Source organism: Xenopus laevis, chromosome 4S, assembly GCF_017654675.1.
Source record: "Xenopus laevis strain J_2021 chromosome 4S, Xenopus_laevis_v10.1, whole genome shotgun sequence".
Lineage (NCBI taxonomy): Eukaryota > Metazoa > Chordata > Amphibia > Anura > Pipidae > Xenopus > Xenopus laevis.
In genome coordinates, this window is record NC_054378.1 from 27,144,380 (window position 1) to 27,159,268 (window position 14,889).

General features: G+C 40.0%; 1 protein-coding gene across 4 annotated transcripts in view; it reads left to right on the forward strand.

Moving 5' to 3' along the window:
* The window catches only part of LOC108715345 (solute carrier family 12 member 4), a 287,853-nt gene extending 276,722 nt beyond the window's left edge, over positions 1-11,131 (forward strand). For all 4 annotated transcript variants that reach the window (XM_018260421.2, XM_041561093.1, XM_018260420.2 and 1 more), the window contains 2 exons: positions 5,881-6,014; positions 10,915-11,131. In XM_018260421.2, coding sequence (XP_018115910.1) covers positions 5,881-6,014; positions 10,915-11,006 — 226 coding nt within the window. In that variant the 3' untranslated portion in view covers positions 11,007-11,131. The remainder of the gene's footprint in view (positions 1-5,880; positions 6,015-10,914) is intronic.
* Positions 11,132-14,889: the final 3,758 nt, after the last annotated feature.

Genomic DNA, 14,889 nt, shown 5'->3' on the forward strand with positions numbered 1-14,889 from the left:
ATTTTGGATTTTTTTACTGCTTGCTGCAATATCCTTTTCTATAGCAATTTTAGCTTGCCTTATAGCTTCTTTGCATGATTTATTGGCCTCCTTGTACATTATAAATGTTTCGGCTGTACCAGCTAACTTGAAAGCCTTAAAAGCACGTCTTTTCTTACCCACCTCAACACCAACGATTCTATTGAACCAAAAAGGTTTTGCTTTGCAACGATGTTCCTTGCTTACAAGTGGAATATACTGACAAGTATATTTATTAAGCAGCATTTTAAAGACTTCCCATTTTTTTTCTGTGTTTAACCCTGAGAAAAGCATTTCCCACTTAATATGTTGCAGAGATGCCCTTATACTGTCAAAGTTTGCACGTCTGAAATTTAGTGTTTTAATTACTCCCTTATAGAATTGCTTCTGCAACAGAATCTCAAAGGAGACCATGTTATGATCACTATTCCCTAAATGCTCCCCCACACAAATGTTAGAGATGAGTTCAGTATTGTTAGTTATTACAAGGTCCAAAAGAGAGTTATTCCTAGTAGGTTCTTGAACGAGCTGGAATAAAAAGTTGTCATTAAGCATATTTACAAACCTACTAGCTTTTTCTGTCTTAGCAACCCCATTACCCCAGTCAATGCCTGGATAATTGAAGTCACCATTAAGCAACAACTTGACCCAGCTGTGAAGCCGCTTGTATCTGCAAGAGTAGCTGGGCTTCATACTCGACACTTATACGAGGTGGTTTATAGCATACACCAATGATAATTCTTTTTGTTACCTTTTGCCCAGTCAAAATCTCTACCCAGAGTGATTCTACACCCTCACCAGTGCCAGCTATTGTTATTTCTTTAGCGCATGGCTTTAATTCAGGCTTTACATACAAACACACTCCTCCACCCTTTTTAATCCCTCTGTCCCTCCTAAAAAGGCTGTAACCATTTAAATTCACAATCCAGTCACATGTTTCATCCCACCAGGTCTCAGTGATACCAATTATATCATAATTTTTAGAGCATGCAATTAATTCCAGGTCTCCCATTTTACCTGACAAACTCCGTGCATTTGCCAGCATACAAGTTATACAAGTTTAACCCTTAGTAAATTTAACCAATACAATAGTAAGTTAGGTTGTAAAAAGATGTCCATCAAGTTCAACATTTTAAAATCTATATATAACCTGCCCAACTGCTAGTTGATCCAGAGGAAGGAAAAACAAAAAGTTTGAAGCCTCTCCAATTTGCCTCAGAGGGAAAAAATCCTTCCTGACTCCAAGACTGGACTAGTCCCTGGATCAACTTGTACTATGAGCTATCTTCCATAACCCTGTATTCCTTCCCTTGCCAAAGAGTCTTCCAATCCCATCTTAAAAGAGAAGGAAAGGTCTTTTTACTTGGGGGTTACCGAGTGATTGCATGTACTTACCTGAAACCCCGCACCGGTGCACCTATTAGGAGAAAACTGCATCGGTCCGGGATTCTTCCAGTGAGCACCATGGAGTGCTGGTCTTCCGGCTTCTTCTATCTTAAAATTTCCCAAGGCAGATGCATGCGTAGTAGAATGTAATAGCCAACTTCTTCATTAAAGTACGGCTTTTCTCGCTACTGCGCATGCACAGCCGCAAAAAAAAGGAGCCAGAAGACGATCACTCCATTCAGCACCTCCGAAATAAAAAGACCTTTCCTTCTCCTTTAAAGGTAACTAATGTATCAGCCAGTACGACTGATTCAGAGAGAGAATTCCACATCCTTACTTTTTTCACTGTAAAAAAAAAAAAACCCTTCCAATTATTTAGCCTGGACCTTCTTTCTTCTAATCGGAAAGGATTCCCATGTGTCAGCTGGAAGGACCTACTGGTAAATAAAGTATCAGATAAATAATCAGAGAGATTATTATATGATCCACTTTATACATACTTATACCCCTCAAGCTCCTTTTCTCCAGTGCGAACAGCCCAAACTTGGCCAGTCTTTCCTCATAGCTGAGATTTTACATACCTTTTATCAGCTTAGCTGCCCTTCTCTAGACCCTCTACAATTCAATAACGTCCTGTTTGAGCGATGTAGACCAAAACTATAGGGCATATTCTAGATGAGGCCTTACCAGTGCACTTTACAGTGGAAGAATGACCCCCTCCTCCCACAAATCTTTTAATACAGCTATAGACCTAGTTTCCATTGCAAGATGCTGACTGGCTTTGCTTGCTACAGCCAAGTTTATTTTCTACAAGGACTCCAAGATCCTTTTCCATTATAGAGTTGCCTAGTGCATACCCATTAAGAGTAAGTGTCTTACATATTTTTTACATCCCAGGTACATGACTTTACATTTATCAACTGAATCTCATCTGCCACTTAGCTGCCCAGATTGCCAGTTTGTCAAGATCTTGTTACAAGGTTGCCACATTTTGGATTGCATTAATTGGGCTGCATAGTTTTATGCCATCTGCAAACACTGATACATTACTTACAATATCCTCCCTTAAGTCATTAATGAATAAGTTAAATGTGGTTCCAATACAGAGTTAATAAACAAGTTAAATAAAAGTGGACCCAATACCGAGCCCTGAGGGACCACACTAAGAACTTTACTCCAAGTAGAGAATGTACCATTAACAACCACCCTCTGTACCCGATCATGTAGCCAGTTTCCTATCCATGTGCAAATTACTTCATTAAGCCCAACAGACCTTAGTTTAGAAAGCAGTCGTTTGTGGGGAACGTTATCAAATGCTTTTCTATTTGCATCAGGAACTTAAATTACTTAATAATATGTGACCAGTATTAGAGAATGAGGTGGCAAACCTAGCTATGCTTCCTGCTCTCAACCTCGGACAAGTCTCCAGCTAGTGAGAGGTACTCTTGGGTCGTGACTCATCTGTTTACATGGCTTGACAAATGCAGTCTTTTTGTGCTATATTTCTATTTCACCTGCAATAAGCTCAGCTAGCGCCACAGCTAGTACAGTAGTACAGAATTCTAGTCTGATTTGCGTGTTCTGAAATTTGTGCCAGTTTTGTTTTGCCTATAATAAACCTGACATGGCAATGTTCATAGATTTTTCATAAAGGTTTACTGTAGGTAAAAAAAAGCATCCGAGAAGTCACAAGGTTTTTGACTTTGTATTTGAAGTGTACTGAAGTATACGGACATGTGGATTTGATTTGATGCTTTTTTGAAAGGATTATTGTCCCAAACTGTAAAAATCTCAAGGATGTCTGTTTTTGTCTCTAAGAAAAAAGCAATGGAAAATGTGTTGAATGTCGGCAATGAAAGCATCAAAGTCTTTGCAGAAACAAGTATGTTTGTTGTTGAGGTCAGGACCTGTTAGGAAAACATGACCTAGGGAGATACCTTTTACCTTAGCACTGACATTTCTTGGTTTCTTGGGTGATGTACCCAAAATATATACCCCTGGCTTCCTTTGAAAGCTGTATCTGAGGGAGGAAAAAAGTATAAGAGCTTCATCTCTGTTAGGTTGGCTTTCCTCTGTCTAATGAGTAGAGGTTCAACCAGGGCCGGAACTAGGGGTAGGCAGAGTAGGCACGTGCCTAGGGTGCAAAGCTGGGGGGGCACCAGGCACGTACCTGCTGTGTCGACTACCCCATGTCCGGTCCTGTCTCTCCCCGACAGCGGCTGGAATTTTTTGCGTAAATTTTGCTTCTGCGCATGCACGCACCGATCCGCGCATGCGCGCTCAATCGCAGTGTAACGCATGCGCACTTGAGAGCATTTTCGTGCATGCGCAATCAAGAGCACACTCAGCCGGCGCTGTGGCTGGCCAGGTTGCCTTAAGCCAGGGATCCCCAACCTTTTCAACTTGTGAGCAACATTCAGAAGTAAAAGAAGTTAGGGAGCAACACTAGCATGAAAAATGTTCTTGGGATGCCAAATAAGTGCTGTGATTGACCATTTGGTAGCCCCTATGTGGACTCACAGCCTGCAGGAGACTCTGTTTGGCAGTACTCCTGGTTCTTATGCAACCAAAACTTGCCTCCAAGCCTGGAATTCAAAAATAACCATCTGATTTGAGGCCACTGGGAGCAACATCCAAGGGGCTGGAGAGCAACATGTTGCTCACGAGCTACCTGTTGTGGATCACTGCCTTAAGCCCATGACTAAGCACCCCAAAAGGTGCGAATCGCGTAGGGTGGATGGAGATGCAAATATATTTTTAATTTTTCTACTGATAAAAATATCTTTTAACTGAATATCTCTGGTCCTGTGGATCCGTTTGAGTGCCGGACAGCTCTGCTTCCTTATCTTCAGGTTGCCTTGGGCGCCTGGCCGGGTTAGCCCAGCTCTTGGTACAACCGAACTGTGTGCACTGTTTTTAACTAGCCCCTGCTCTATTATTTCTAGGCTTGTACTCAAGACACATTGCTACCTGGTTGCCTAGATATCCTACTCTAGATATCTTGATCACTATAACAGGCATGCCTGTCATCAGAAATATTTAGGAAGAGGTGTGTAAGCTTTGTGCTGTAAGGTATATTATTTATCAAGAAATGATTGTGACATTGTTGGAAAATGGAGGGATGTCTTTTTTTATGTGTTTGTGAGCATGTTGCTTACATAGGCTGGTTTGTGCACAGTTTCAAGATAAACATCTCCAATTGTGACTCTTCTTAGGTCTGCATTTTGTACATAAGGAGCATTGTGAGGACTAGTAAAGCAACCTTTTGAAAGCAGACATGTGAAGTCGTGTCTTTCTACTACAAGTTGCAATGCTTTGGTCTTACCATGTCTTACTGAGTTGCAAAGTTTTCCAAAACTTTTAAGTTTGACAGGGCCTACTGAAAAGTACAATGCACAATATGCATAGATCAAAACTATGGGGTGTGCAAAAGGAACCCAAATGAAGTATGCATATTAATTTTCACCCAATAGGTATATTATGTGTCATAAGACCTTCTAAAAGTATGGAGACCATAGAAAACCATATATTTTATCATAAATAAGTACACATTCCACCAAATCCAAAATGCTTAAATTTTACTTTCTACTGCAAATTACCTAACCGCAAAGCTATGCTAAACTGTTTAAAATATTTTTATGAAATTTCTGGAAAATTGTCTCATCATATGTCCACATTTCGGAACATACCAACATAAAGCATCCTAAATGTGAACTCCAGGTGTCTAATGAATAGTTTAATTTCCAATATGTAAAATGGCAAAAATCACAATGTAGTAAAAAAGCTACAGAATTTTGTAAGTATTATATGTGTGTGTGTTTGTGTGTCAAGTATTTGTGTAAACAGCAGATTAGACCGGTTGAAGAGAAAGATGGACTGATGAAACTGGAGGAGGGCAGCCATTGCTCTTGGATTCCAGAACAAGTGGGGAACAAAGGAGTGGCTTTAAAAGTCCTCCTTCTCTTCCCTGCCTGGAAGTGTGGTAGATTGTAAAATCTATGATCTGTGGCACTTTAGTACTTGGTGGTATAGGACTATCTCTAAAATTAATCTACAGCCCCCAGAATAACATAATTTTCTCCCTGGATTCAAATTTTATTTCTCTATTACAGCCAGTTCAACTGCAGCTCTTTTAGTTACTTCCTTGTCTAGTGTGAAGCTCTGCCCCTTTTACTTTCTTTTACACCTCTTTGACGTCTTTTAAGTCAGAGAGAGAGGAGTGCTCAGAAAACAAAAGGGCCAGAGCTTCATGCTAGATAAGAAATTGCTTAAAAGATCTGCAGTTGTACTGGCTGTAATAGACAAAGTAGTATGGTGCAGTAACTGAAGCTGTAAAGCCATTTCAAAAGGGCAAACAGCAAAAAGTTCATAAACAGAGGTACACACAGTTGTATAGAAGAAGATGTATATAGATGGTGATGCACAGAAATCAGTAGCATCTAAAACTGATTGTTTTTTTTCTCTGTATCACCACAGGAACAGGTCTAATGTTCGACGGATGCACACTGCAGTCAGACTAAATGAGGTCATAGTGACAAGGTCACATGATGCCAAATTAGTCCTACTCAACATGCCAGGTCCTCCGAAAAATAAAGACTGGGATGAAAACTGTATCCTATTATTAAGTTGTGTTTTTCTGTAGATTTGAATTTGTGTTTGTGGTCTGTAAACATTTCTGCTCTAAAGTACCAAAGTCTGTGGACACACTTAAAATTACCCCATAAGTGCTTGTTTATAAATCACAGGCATTAATATGAATTTGGTCCACTTTTCAGACCCATCAGTTAGGTCTGGAACTGATGTTAGCCAAGTCATCTGGCTTGCAGTTCATCCCAAAATATGATTTTCAGATCTGGGCACTTTGCTAACCAGTCAAGGTATTATACAGTTCCAGACTAAGCAAGTTATTTCTTCATGGGCCTTGCACTATGCACAGCTGAAATAGAAGAGTCCTCATTAAATTATTGCCACAAAGTTGGAACCACTCAGTTGTCTAGAATGTCATTGTATTTCGCAGCATTACAGGGGTTCTCCGCCCAAAATAGTTTTTTTGCATAAAGAAAAGGTGTAATTCACTGCAATTTTCCAATATACTGTATATTAATACATGTTAATACATATTTTTCAATGGTTTAAAAGTTGTTTGTAAATGTAATTGCAACTGACAGCAGTGTTTGTTTATCCCTGCCTGTTTTCTGAAATTGACAAGTCAGGTCCTTTAATCAGCTAAGTTTAAACATTGTTTAGGGAGTCAGAGCAAATAACTTAAAACCATTGCATTAAAAATTTCTAATTGGTTTATATTGGAAAATTGCTTATTATTGCTTTTTGATTGACTAAATATATACAACTGGAGTGAAGTAAAACTGCATCTTAACTGGAATTATGGGGCATAGCCCAAACCATGAAACATCCACAGATCATTATTTCTCCACTATTAAACTTTACATTTGGTCATTTGCATGCAGAGTACTGCTAAAAATGATAATTTCACTTACCTTCATTACGTGATTTAAATTTCTTCTAGTCCCGACATGTCAGTACACACAGGCAGTATTGTCCCTCCCAGTCTAAGAGGTAGGACCTATAACATAGTCAATCAAAATTAATCATGACCTATAAGACCACATGACCTCCTCCTCGCCCCTGTTATACATTAGCCATAGCAGTACAGTAACCCAAAATAAATAAATTGGGATGGGAAACCCTGTACTGACATGTCGAGACTAGAAGAAATGGAAATTACGTCATGAAAGGTAAGTTTCTTGTCATATCGGTACACACAGATCTACCAAGCCATGCCCCAAAAACAACAAGGGGTGGGAATAACCAACTTAAAGGCAATAACCAAACAGATGCTACAGAGGCCCTGAGTAACAAGGCCAACATCACCTCCATCCAATAAGGGAGCTGATAAAATGTATACGAAAGGCACATGAACAAAACAACATGTCCTTGGACATGGTAAGCGATTGACAACAAGAGCTACAAAACCAACCACTAGATGACAGAGACTGGCACTTAATGAGAATCAAGCATAGCAGAGAAGAATAGCCATATTCTGCTAAATGGGTTCCCTCGGCGACTAGAGGGATACCTGCAATATGGCTATTGGACATAAAACCCCACCTGGAAAAAAACAAAATCCTGCAACTGTTAAAACAAAAGGCCCCTTAGGACACAACCAGAACAATGGCACCAGCCATCTCAGAACTAAACACTCTAGAAGTGCTGGAGAAATATAGTCTATCCTCAGCACTAGCCAGTGGCTCCAGAAAGCACACACTAGCCTATAGCCCTGCAGCTTAATGGAAGCAGCTTACAACAGTGCTGACAGGCATAAACTCCACACCAGAGATCAGCCAAAGATACACCAACTCAAGGCTGAGAACACCCAATGAGGACTAAAGAACCAGATGAACAACTCTGGGATATCCTAATCCAGCATTCCACTGTAACCATAGTAGGGCCATGCTGGTACAGCCCAGCCGCTCCACGAACCACAAAATCTGAACTGGGCTTACAACAGCATATGGATCAGCTGCTGGACCAAATGTGATTTAAGGACCTTTACCAGTCTGCTATGTGGTTGCCCCAGCCAACTGCTGCACAAGCAAGCAAATAGCACCCCAACCATTTACAGTGTTAGAAATAAAATAGAAAAACTGTACAAAAGCAGAGGTGACTGCATTTCAAGCTGCACAATGCTACAGTTCCATCAGGCACATGGGTCATGACCCCTGGTAAAAAGCCAGGAGACACATGGGCCAAGGGCCCTGGTAAAAGGCAAACAGACACATGGGCCAAGGGCCCAGGAAACAGGCCAGCAGACACAAGGAAAAACCAACAGCAGCACTTGAAGGCCAGTACCCTTGTGAGCCATAGACCCTAACAAAGGCCCTAACACAAGCCCAGTGTTTTCTTGAGCCATGGACCATAACAAGGGCACTAACACAAGCCAAGGCATAATGAAGGCCAGAGACAATGCAAGCCAAGGTCTATGGCAAGAGGCCAAAGGCCACCCAAAACAAGGGCCATAGACTACAAGCTGGCTTCAAGCCTCTTATGGTGCCAGCAGACATGTGATTTAAGGACCTTTACCAGTCTGCTTTGTGGTTGCCCAAGCCAACTGCTGCACAAGCAAGCAAATAGCACCCCAACCATTTACAGTGCTAGAAATAAAATAGAAAAACCGTAAAAAAAAGCAGAGGCCACTGCATTTCAAGCTGCACAATGCTACAGTTCCATCAGGCAGCCAAGAAGCTTACAGCCTGCAAACACCGGTACCAACCAGCAAAAATGCACAACTCACTGGTAAATGAGCCAGCCACCATACATGCAAACCATTGGTGGACAAGCCAGCTATTGTGGATGCCAACATAGATGTTCAAGCCCATTGTCACATTTGCTGGCACTGATGCCCATCAGCAGCAGCGTATGCAATACAACAGAGTGGAAAGCGGCTCCCACACAATCAATAGAACATGTGAATGCCATCTTTGGACACAAGGCCACCAGCTGCACTTGCACAAGCAGCCTTATTGCTAATAAGCAATAGCCTACAAGACCAAAAACAATGCATGCAAGGCAGAAGCAAAGATCAGCTATAAAACCAACAACCTAGGACCAGCAGCAGTTGCTGAATAATAATCAGCACCAAAACTAGATATGGGCTGCAAATTCAGAGCAAACACCAGCTGATGGTGTGACCTATGCTAGATCCAACCAAACAGCCAATCATGCCCAATGATGGTGCAAACCAGAACCATGCATGCAAGGATAGACAATACAAAACCAATGGCCTGTAAGAACTACCGTAAGATAAACAGCCATGCCCATCAAGGGCCACAGCAAAGAATAGCATCCATGCCTACCAGAGGTCACCTCATAGACAGCAGCCAACTGCCATAGGTCACAGCAAAGACTGGCTGATGGCTCCGGCCCCAAGAAAGCCCCCAAGGACTATAATAAAATTAGCAGCCACCTTAGTCAAAGGTCACAGAAAAAAGGTCAACAGCCCCAAAAACCCTGGTAAAAAGGCCAGCAAACACATGTGCAAAGGGCCATGGAAAGGCCAGCAGACACATGAGCCACCACAGACACATGAGCCAAGGGCTACTGTAAAGGCCAGCAGAACCACCAGCCAATGGCCATGGAAAGGCCAACAGACACATGAGCCAAGGGCCATGTAAAAAATGCCACATGAGACAAAGGCCCTTGCAACAGGCCAGGAGACACATGGGCCAAGGGCCCTGGTAAAAGGCAAACAGACACATGGGCCAAGGGCCCAGGAAACAGGCCAGCAGACACAAGGAAAAACCAACAGCAGCACTTGAAGGCCAGTACCCTTGTGAGCCATGGACCCTAACAAAGGCCTTAACACAAGCCCAGTGTTTTCTTGAGCCATGGACCATAACAAGGGCACTAACACAAGCCAAGGCATAATGAAGGCCAGAGAGAATGCAAGCCAAGGTCCATGGCAAGAGGCCAAAGGCCACCCAAAACATGGGCCATAGACTACAAGCTGGCTTCAAGCCTGTTATGGTGCCAGCAGACATTACAGTAAGTGACCTCCATCATACAATAAAAGAAGAAGGGAAACATAAAGCCTCCAAAACTCAACAGATGTAGAACTACAACTGAGCTCCCAACTAAAACCACCAGATGGGAATAGAATCTCTAAAGAGAAAACCTACATCACGCAAAAAGGCACCATATAAATAGGAAAAGTGTGCAAACATCATAGGGAAAAAATGGGGTACAATACTGCTACAGCAGAGCAAACCCCTAGCCAGTCCTGGAAACACCATGTATAAAAAGAGCACACACCTACTGTGTCTGCACAGAGAAGTCAGGCTCACAAACCTAAGACCTCAGATGACAATAATACAGAGGAAGTCAGAGGAACACAGGCACCCAACTAGATAACATGAACTAGACAGCATGAATACTTCAGGCAGAGCCCTGGTGGCAGGCTGCTTGTTAGAAGCAGACTCATTTTAAGGGAGGTACCATATTATAAAGGGGGTACCATACTGCTTCTGCAGTGCAAACCTCCAGCCAACCTTGTAAGCACCCTGTGTAATAAAAGGCAAATATAACCACTATGTCTGCACAGAGGACTCGCCAATAAAACATTTTTGAAACAACAATAGCCCCCAAAGAAGCATCTGTACCTTACCAGATAAGCAGTGATTAGTCAGCAGGATGGAAACTCAAGCCAGAGCCCAGCTGAGGGACATAACTAGCTAATTAGCATACAGACCTCCCAGTGTACTGAATGAACACACAGGCGATACAGAGGAATCATACACACACGGGATTCAGGTACCACACAAATTGTGGAAGAGTGATGGGAGACCTGGGGAAAGGGGCTAAAATTGATAATGCCCGAAAAAATAGAGGAGGGCTGAAAGCTCTCAATGTTTTCTGTAAAATTGTTCATTGTGTTACAAGTATTATTGAAAATTTTCACTTATTAACTGTAAAAACCTTAACAGGCTTAAAAAGACATGGAGTTTCTTGAAGTACTCACTGAAGGTTTGGAAAGGGTCTTATTAGTGCGTGGCGGAGGGCGAGAAGTAATCACCATCTATTCATGATCCAGTATTTCTGACATACAAGACAAGAAGGAAAAACTGTCTCTCTTTTACCCTTTTGGTTTAAAGGATTTGTAAATTACATGTTCATGCATGTTGTAGACCACTAATAAACAAAGTCATTTGAATGCTGGGTTTATATCACTTTTTCAAATCTCTTTATCAGTGTCGGTCATAAAGGGGAATATTCCTTTTTTGCTCAGAACCCTATCTGTTTAGTAGTGCATGTGTGAGAAACTACCATACAACTATTTTTACAGGCATTAATGGTAGACTGGCATGACAGCACAACCAATGGTTATAAAGACTGAACCTTGTCTATTAAAAAAAAGTATAGGTAATCAGCCACAACCTTATTTTCAGGTGGACCAAGTGTATTAAATTACTACAAGTTCAAAAAATGTTACAGCTTTTTGAAAGTGGTTTCTAAAGTTAAAAAATAACTTATTTATTGCTTCTTGAAATAAATAAGAATTAAAATCACATAAAACAATTGGTACTTCTTATCATGTACATTAATTTCCCTTAGCCCTTGATACTAAATTATTAAATAATTATTCAATAAAATTACTGATACTTATCCTCCGATCTGCACTTTCTACTGAGTTGAATAGCTTGGCATTAAAAAATCTTTACAGTTGTGTGCATCTGCAGGAAAAATGTTAGAAGGCAAGCTGTTTTTTGCCCTACGGTCTGAAATTTAATAGAAATCTAGGCAATAGTCCAGAAAAACATTATAGAAGCTCCTGTTTATAGAGTATGCAAAAGTACAGATATTCAGAATAAGAATCTTTTTTTAGAATATATATTTTTTGGCATGATTTGGGTCAGAGTATGAAAGTTAAATAAGGGCTCTTTTTCTGAATCTAATTATGTAGCAGATATCTGTTCCTGGGAAAGGACATTTACATAATTTACCAGTAGTAGCTTACTCATTTACCTCTACCTACAATAATATCTAGAGTTCTAAGACCTGTTATCCAGGAAGTTCCAGCATTTCTGTTCCTAATATTAGAAACGTTCTTATTTTTGTTCAAGCTTCTTTTGTTCTGTAAAAATAAGACGTTTATATATTTCTTAGTAGCCTTAATGCACAATGCTTTCTACATTATTTTAACAAATTGTATTTATTTATTTTTACAAATTGTTAGCAATTCATAATATTATTAAGCTTTGATTTGCCCTAAAAAGTGTTTTATTGCCCATTGTGACTATCGCATAATGTATTTTCAGCTCTGATTCCATGTAATTAATGACACATAATGCACACCATGCAGTAACCTATTGCAACCAATTCAAATCATTCTGCTGCAGAGAGAGGAATGAAATATTATTCAATATTGCAATAGGTTACTGTGTTGTGAAAGTGTTGTATAGCTTTAGTATATGCTTCAATATTTAAAATTTGCTTGCACAAACAGTAGCATATAAAGCAGAAAAAAGGTGAATTAAGATTAACTGCAATTAAAATTAATATCATTTTACTTAGCACCCAAGAACATAAGTGGTAGTTTATGTGAAAATCACTATCTTTACCAAGGATTTGGATTTTGTGCAAGAAATATACTCTTGAAATTCTGCAGAGTATATTTTTGTGTGTGTGTTTTTGTGGTTAACATACTAATATAAGGGCATTTATGATAATGAAATAGGTTTCTTTTTTTTCAGGGGCATGTGATGTGATGGGAGTCATGGCTTTAAACTTAATAACATGTATCCCTCAGAGCATGATTAATACAGCAGTTTTTACCATTAGATGATCACAAGGACCCAAATGGTTTGCAGCCTACCATACAGGAAACTAAAAGCAGCTGATTGACATGCTCACATTCATCTTGTTCTGGTATAATAAATGCAGCAAATGTGCTGAAATATTGTGGCTTGTTAATCTTTTTAGTGAAAGATTTAGTTATTTAACTTGGAAAGCTGGGGCGAGGAGCATTGCTCAATCTGTGCATATTCCTATCACTCCCTGCCACCCTTCTTCTGGTTATATTTGTCCAGTCTATCCCTAAATTTACTCTCTTGGACACTGAAAACAAAGCAATTTCCCCAATACCTTTTCTCCTACCATAATTGCATCTCATTATTTGACGGTAGGTCAACTTAACCTTGCTTGGCGATATCCCTGCCACTTTTAGGGCTGCTGGAAAAGTGATTATTTTAAAAACTGAATACATACCCTTATTGTATTACATAAGACAACATTAAAAGCCAGTGACATTTTCCCCACAAGTATAGTACTGTTTTTGTTTTACTGTAACACCTTCAGTTACTCCAGATACAGTGAAATGCACATGCACACATGGCCTCTACAAATATATTGCACCTGGTGCTACAGGAGAATTGATCATAAATAAAAGAACTACAGCACACAAGATAAATCACAATACAGGGAAAAACCTTACTGGTGTCCAGCCTAACAAAACAATGTTTAGGGAGCGTGCCCCTTTGTCAGGTGATAAATAAAAACCCACCAATTACCTTAAATGTGATCATACAATTTAAATAAACCAAAAGGAAGAAAGTAGTAACCCCACACTATCTGTTTATTTTATTTGTCACAATTACTATAAACAAGGATTAATAAATTAAGTGGAATGTGTAAAGTGTTCAGTTCAGTTGGTTTCAGATTGTTCACCAGAAATAAAGACTTTTTCCAATTACTTTCTATTTTCTATTTGTGACCATTTTTCTAATATTGCAAAGTTTAATTTATCACCTTCTGAAGCAGCTCTGGAAGGTGGGTCATCATGACATTTCATGAAATCTCCCCTTAGAAGAGGAGGTCAGACTCGAAGCTGGTAACTCCCCTAATGGACAACGTAGGAGAGAGTGATAAGTCACACTGCTGGCGAGACACTCGTGGTTTATACGTACTGATGTATAACCTGATGCGCACCTCTCGCGATACCAGAATGACGTCAGATGCGGAAGCTATAAAATGCAATACGAACACAAGATTAGTCCATTCCTGCCTTGAAAAAGCTAACGCAAAACGCACGTAGGCAAGCCTCCGCTCTTTTTTGATTTTAAAAAACTTTTAAAAAGCCTTTGGTTCTCCAGTGATAAGTCGGTAGCAGCTACTGTTTGGGTTAATACGAAAAAGCAGCACTTCATTCTTCGATTCTCTTTTACTCTAAGGCGCTGTTGGTTTGCGTTTTTTTAGACCGCTCTTCAACAGAATAGTTAATAATTGAGACCGCAGTCCTCAGTGTCCTGCATTTCTTCCCGTGTGGTGTCCCAGGGTCTAGAAAAAAACTTAGGTTGTAGATTTTGAGACAGCTCTACTCTATTTTCATTTTCAAACTTTTAAATCATGAAATGCTAGCTATTTAATATTTTATACAAAATATTTTTTTTTAAAAAAAAACACTTGATTTGTATCTAATAATTTCATTAACTTCTGGACAAATTTATATTCTAATTGATATGTTACTGGCACTTTAATTAATGAATTGATAATTTTGGTTATTGGAATATAAGAATTAAGTGGTTTAGATGAATTCATAAACCAATTTAAACTACTGAAGATTGATTAAATTGTGTTCTAGCAATTAATTGAGTATTTCATTTTTGCACTTATATTAAGCACTGTAATTACTCACCCCTGCCATCCTATCTCTCTCAAATTCACCCCTGCCACTCCTATCTCTCTCACAATCATCCCTGCCACTCCTATCTCTCTAACACTCACCCCTACAACTCCTATCTCTCTCACACTCACCCCAGGCACTCTTATCTCTCTCACACTCACCCCAGCCACTCCAATCTCTCTCTCTCAATCACCCCTGCCATGCTTCCTTTTTACTCTCACACTCATACCAGCAACTCCTATCTCTCTCACACTCACCCCAGCCACTGCTATCTCTCTCACACTCACCCC